This window comes from Limulus polyphemus, unplaced genomic scaffold, assembly GCF_000517525.1.
Source record: "Limulus polyphemus unplaced genomic scaffold, Limulus_polyphemus-2.1.2 Scaffold1486, whole genome shotgun sequence".
NCBI lineage: Eukaryota > Metazoa > Arthropoda > Merostomata > Xiphosura > Limulidae > Limulus > Limulus polyphemus.
This window is the reverse complement of record NW_013667096.1, coordinates 252,446-259,090: the sequence shown is the minus strand read 5'-3', so window position 1 is coordinate 259,090 and position 6,645 is coordinate 252,446. Positions and strand designations below refer to the sequence as shown.

Here is a 6,645-nt window from a genome sequence, read left to right as displayed (position 1 = left end):
TTCTATGGTAAATTTGATGTTGAGATGAATGGAGTTTATGTGTTCAAAGAAAATTAGTGTGTGTTCTGTAGAAGTGAAACCAGCAAAAGTGTCATTGACATATCTGTACCAGTGTAAACTACATGTACCTGATGATGACAAAACCTTGTCGAAATGTTATAAATTTGTTGTTATGTTAAACTTATACTAAAGTTTTTCTTCATTACCCATTCAAGCCATCTCGAAGCATTATTAGTCTCAAAGTGGGTTCCTCGTCATTGAATTCTCTTAAGACCATTTATACAGAGAATTCCAGCACAAAATCTTACAACTCAAGTCACGAATACTGTTCTACTGTCTTCACTACAGCTTAAGAAATTTATCAATACATTGATATGCATTTTAATTAAGAAGAGAGAAACACAGCCAGTACATGATCTCTATAAATCACAGAGAACTGAAACTGGCACTTGAGAAGATAAGACTATATTGAAATGCATACAGGCAAGATAAACATGAAAATTTAACAGATTATTTCACTTTATCAAAGGCAAAATGTTTGAAACTGCAGATATGGAGATCAGTAAAACTTGATTTATAGTAGGATTTTTTTTCAAGCAGCTGTACATAAGCTTACCTTTTTAAGTACCAGAAATGTTACAATGACCTTTCTTTCTCATTATGTTCTGAGAAAAATGATAAAAAAAAGAAGAAAGAGGGAAAACCATACAAGAAAAGAAAGCTAGTCTATAATAGTAAAAATTACTGTTATAAAAGGTACATACAGACAAGTTCCTCTGCTTATAACTTCAGTTTCTACGTTTGGTGATGTGACAATAATCAGCTGAGTGAAACTAATCTGTCACTAATAAATTAAACCCTAAACTCCTGCAAAAAGAAAAAAATGTCTCAACACTGATATTTACAGTCAATAGAAAAACACTGGGACAGTTGATGATGATGTGACTACATTTAATAATGCAATGGAAACACACATTATACCTTCCTTGGAAAGGAATTTTTTTTTTCCAACAGGAAAACTCCAGCCCCTCTTTTTTTGTGCATCCAATAAATTCAAACATAAATATCAAAAGTAACAATAATAATTACACATCTTTCATTCACAAAAGTTCAATTTATGTGTTAAGAAATATATGAGCTTCACTGTTTGGCCACTAATCACATGCCTACTATAGAACTGCTAGTGTTTGCTTTGTCAATCCAAAGCATAAAACATCTTAATTTACTTGATATGGTTTCTCAATGCTAAAACTGTCTAGCAACTACCATATTCTCCAAAGGGACAAAACTGAAAATCATGCATCTGTCATCTTGAGTTGCTGGGTATTTGTCCTTACTACACATGGTAACCACATATGGTTGTCTATTATGACACAAGAACAGCATAAGCTGAAAAATCAACTAAACATCTGCTGTTTGCAGAAGAATAGCACCAACACTTTCTTTAGATTCTGAAGGTGAAGTCTGCAACAACACGGCTTCTTGTTCAGGGTTCCATGCATCAGGGAGTCACTTCTGCCTTCCTGGCTTTTTTTTCTTTTTCTTGAAAAAACAGCAACACCTATAACAGTAAGTCAACATTTGGAGAAAGGATAAACCATAGTCATTCAAATTACATGAACAAAACACAAAATAGCCTATTATCATACCACAAAATTAAAATATAGTATCATCACACAGAGTACTTTGTTACAGGAGACAAACTAAGTTATAATGATATAACAAGTGGAAGAGTCAAACCAAGACAGAACTGGGCACTTTAAAAGGTTAGTTTGGTCCACCCTGGTACTTATGAATTATTACTTAGATGAAATAAAATATTAATTGTTTAATTGCTAAGGAATGAAACACAGAGAACATTAAACAGAAAAATGATTCTTTTGAGCATTTCACTTAAAAACTGTAAAGTTTTGCATATTCAGACACTGCTCCAAACCTTTTGAATTCTGGAAAAAATATTGCTCAGCACTTTCTAATCTACAGTCAGACTATGTTGTTAGATACAACCTAGAGTGCTCATTTTACTTTAACTAAATTAGGCCATCAATAATAATGTCTAACTTAACACTTTACAAAAAAGTCACTTCAAAACCAAGATTACATTTTAGATTCACATCCAACCTGGTGTTATAAGTACTTTTTCAAATATGAATATCAAATCTATAATTTTAACAGGTGTATTATGTAGTAAAAAATGGTAAACTCCAATTATCTTATTAAAGTTATTAATAAATAGAAAAAACTATCAATACCTATATCATTTTAAGTTAAAGAAAGGGAACTGCTATTCTTTAAATTATTAATCTAAAGCATGCCAATTTTTATTTAATAAGCTACTACCTCACTCATTTTATTAAAACCTGGTTAATTGCATACCAAATTTATAAATTTAAGTAAACAATATAATTAATTCTATTTCAACAATCTTTTGCTACAATATATGTTTTGGAATAGATATCTTATCATAATATTACATTTATTTAGAATATTTCACAAGGAAAATTGATAAAAAAAAGTTTCAAATTTCAATGCTGTGTAGCTCAAGAGAATCTCAGCTGTAAATATATGCATTCTTTAATATCTTAGAATTTTCTTACTCATCCAAATATATATATATGTTTATATTTATTAAAAAATTACTATCCCTTAAAAATGTAAGATCCTAACCATGTTTTTCCAGTCATTGTCAGTGGTTTTAGTACTATAGCCACTCATTCCCACCCCCTTTTATGAAGCCATAGCATGTGAGCTGAAAAATTATTAATGAAGCTCAACTTTGACAATCACTAGAGCCTATGGCTAAATTATGATTAGTTAGAACAGTTCCTATCCAATAAATAAAGTGTTTGTAGCAGGTATTTATGGTTTGTTGACATATTAGTTATCTGGAGCATCCTTAGAAGTAAACAAAGGCTCCAAAAGTAAAAGTTTACACACACTTAGAAACAAGCCACAGCATATCTGGAAATATTTTTTCCAAGTTTGAAATTCTTTCCATTCTTGATATTATTTTTGATTTAATATATCTGTTTGAAAGATACAAGAATATATTTCTGTGACAAAGTATTAGGTAAGTACAATACGTAACAGCAACCTATTCAAATGACACTTTTTTATGTTGAATACAATTGTTAGCTAAATGCCCTACAAAAACAACATACTACATGCTGAAAACAAACCAAGTTTCTGTCAACCAAGAATATGGGCAAAATTTACAATATTAACAACTGACAAAAATAACAGTGATGCCATTTTGAAATGTAAAGTCCTAGGTCACTGATAAATCTTCATCAATTTTGGTAGTGTTTTGTAGCCAGTTAACCCTTCCATTCTGGAAAAGGCTAACTAGATTCTGGGACAACCTACCTTCACTTCATCTGCAACAGCTATTAAAAGACTGTTAATAGAATTCTAACTACTTTCAAAAGTACTTCTATTTCAGCAAAAGCAGCTATTAGCATTTAAAACATATTTCTACTTAATTGGATTCTAAAGATTACCTCCTTTCATCCAAAACAGTTATTAGCAGTTTTAATACATTTCTACTTACTTTGTTTCTGATACTACTTCCACTTCAGCTGGAGTAGTAATTAGTGTGTTTGAATGACCAGTGGTTGGATCATCATTTGCTAGTTCACCATTAGTTGAGCTCACAACTTGGACTGAACCATGGCGGTCAGCAGGTGTAAGGTTACCTCCCAACAGGTTTGGTATCAATTGCCTAGGTTGTTCATTCCACATTGCTGTTCTTTGTTGGTTTCCCTATACAAACATTGTGTAATAAATATAATTATTTCAGCTTACTGCAAATGGAGTCGAATCTTTCATAAAAACATCTTAGGTTTTATGTGTTAACTTACAAACAATATTTTATGGTAAGAATATTTCTTATATACTTGTAAGTGACCTTGCTACCTAGAAATGTTATTCAACAATAGTAAGAGTTTCTACAACTTAACACCTAAGTTACACAGTTGTTTTGTTTAGAATAATCAAGACATTAATACACTCTCACAATCTCTCAAGTAATTTACCTGAAGAATGCATTACATGTTAAAAAATGTATAATATAATAGTCCTACACTTTATTATTAATAGATAATAAAATCAGAAGGCTTCTGTTTTACTTGGTTTGTACAATAATTGAATAGTTTCATAATTCAGGAAGAATAAAACTGTTTATTCCTTAACCTCTTTTTTTAGCTTTTAATTCTTAATCTTTCATTATATTTAATAACTTGTCTTATTTTCTCACATACACTCTTGCTTTCTACATTCATTTTGTTATCTATACTACACTTATTATGACCATCTGTCCACCTATTATTTTATATATATTTTACAACATAATGTGATTATCACTGACAGTTTTAACTAGGACACAGCAGTAAATGACATTAAATGTCTTTTGATTTTAGAAAATATAGGAAACAGTCAAAAGTACAATTGCAAGAATTTCACACCAAATATGGTCACGAGAGTCAAAATAAACATTTTATAAAAGCATGTTCATGACATTAACTCTATAACAATGACACCATATTTAAAACCCTTTCTGCACATGTTACTGAGTTATGTTCAAAATTTAATTAAACCACTTTACTACCAATGCATTTTAATGAAATTTGAAGCATGAGGGGGAAGTCATGTACAAATAAGTCTAGACAAGAATGTAGTTTACTTGTCCTTCTGACATGTATGCTTCAAAGTACTTTCACTAAATGCAGTTGAAACAAGGAATTTTGTCAACTCCTTCCAGGTGCCACATCCACCTTCACTTTGAGCTTTACAAGTTACATGTACTTTCACCATGTATGTGTTTATAGTCTTTAGGAAGAGCTGCTCATTTTACACTATAATCCAACACCAGTTATTTTGAAATTGGTGCCAAGTTGCTGTCCTTGGGTAGATGTAACTGCTCGTACTATTATTAGCTGCTTTGTTCACACTAGCATTTCAGTTGTTTCTTCCCTAAATATGTTATAATTAGAGAGAGAAAGAGTTAAATTGTTTTAGGTTTTTACTTTTAAATTTTAGTTATGTATTATTTGTTTTAAAATTCATAACTTTCTCAACACAGGCTAAGTCAAATTGACCGACCACGCAACCTCTTTGTACTCATTTAAAGTCTTTATAGTTTTCATACAACTAACTTTTAATATAGTATGGGAGACGTTCAATAAACATTATAAGTCTTTCACATACAAAACATAAGATTTTTTGTGAAGTACTTTAAATAAACTAAAAAAAGATTTGTCTGTGAATATATGGAGTATTTATTCTGAATAGCCCATGTGCAAAGTGATTTTCATGTAGATTAAAAATACTTTTTGTCATCTCAAAAATCTCGTATTTGATTTGTGTATTCTCTAAAACCTCCTAAATACATTTCAAATGCTTGTTTTCAGTAAAACTTTATATTTTATGTTATTTTCACTACCCTACTTCTATACAAAGTTGGTCTTTGATCAACCTCATAATCACCAAAAACAAATCTAAATTACCCTTTTTTTCTTTCTAGAATGAATTCATATTATAATGACATGCACTCTCTGACCTGCCCACAGCAAAAGGTTAAATTTCTTAATTTTAAACATTTCAGTGCAATATATATGTTGAAAATAATACCTAGAGTTAATTATATGGTAGAAAAATAGAAAATAAAACATAAACATTTACCTTAAAAAAATTTTGATATTCAATTAGGAGGTTCTAGAGATTATTCAACTGAAATGTGAAAACTGTAAGATAAAAAATAGTACTTTTATATTCACAATAAAAAATCACCTTGTAGGTGAATTATTCAAAGTACAGCTGCAAGTAACTACATTAATTCTTTCGAGATGGGTCACGGGTGAAAGGCTATGTCATGTTGTTTTTTGACTCACATTAAAAATTTTATTGAACAACTATTTCATGAATTTATGTCAATAAGTTTGGTATAAAACTGTAGATAATAATTCAAATTTTAGTACTATATATTACTCAATTTCTTAATTTAAAAGCAAATATTAAAAACACAGATAAACATCGATTTTTGTGTGTCACATGGTATGTTGAATGCAGTACTGGTTCAAATTAGATGTTTATGAAGTCTACTGAGTCTATGGTTTCGAATGAATTAAAAACTCAAATTACCGATATTGACAAGTGAGAATATATAAAAAAAGAGTATATCTTTTCAATTTGCTAAGATAGTGCTCATGCAATAAATCAAGTGGCACACCGCCCACTTCTTTCCATTTTTGGAAATGCTCCCTTATATACACTTATTTTTATATACGACATGAATAACCAATCAAAAGCTCAGAATGTCCCCCTAGTGGCTTTATCAGCCATTTTAATGGGCTTGGGTGCCATTTCTTTCTTTTCAACCAATATTTCAACGAGGTAGGGAGTGTCTTTAGTCTGCTCGAAATTTGATATCTTTTTAGACCAAAATACATCTTAGTTACTAAGCTAGATAAATTATAGTGGAATTCTTTGGTATTAATGTAGTAATTTATGATTTTAAGTTATTCAAATGTATATATAAAACCTAAAAAAATATATTTTGTTTCATGTCCCACATGTGCAATTTTTTAAAGGCTTAGCAACCTACGTCAGGCAGCAACTGAGTACAAAGGTCATAACTAAATGAGATAA

The 6,645-nt window shown here is 30.3% G+C and overlaps 1 protein-coding gene across 2 annotated transcripts in view; it reads right to left on the bottom strand.

The window, feature by feature from the left end:
- Positions 1-119: 119 nt before the first annotated feature.
- Positions 120-6,645, bottom strand: part of LOC106463797 (casein kinase I-like) — an 82,157-nt gene continuing 75,631 nt past the window's right edge. For both annotated transcript variants that reach the window (XM_013923863.2, XM_022391403.1), the window contains exons 9-10: positions 3,551-3,762; positions 120-1,561 (exon numbers count right to left, since the gene is read on the bottom strand). In XM_013923863.2, the coding sequence (XP_013779317.2) occupies positions 1,510-1,561; positions 3,551-3,762 (264 nt within the window). In that variant the 3' untranslated portion in view covers positions 120-1,509. The remainder of the gene's footprint in view (positions 1,562-3,550; positions 3,763-6,645) is intronic.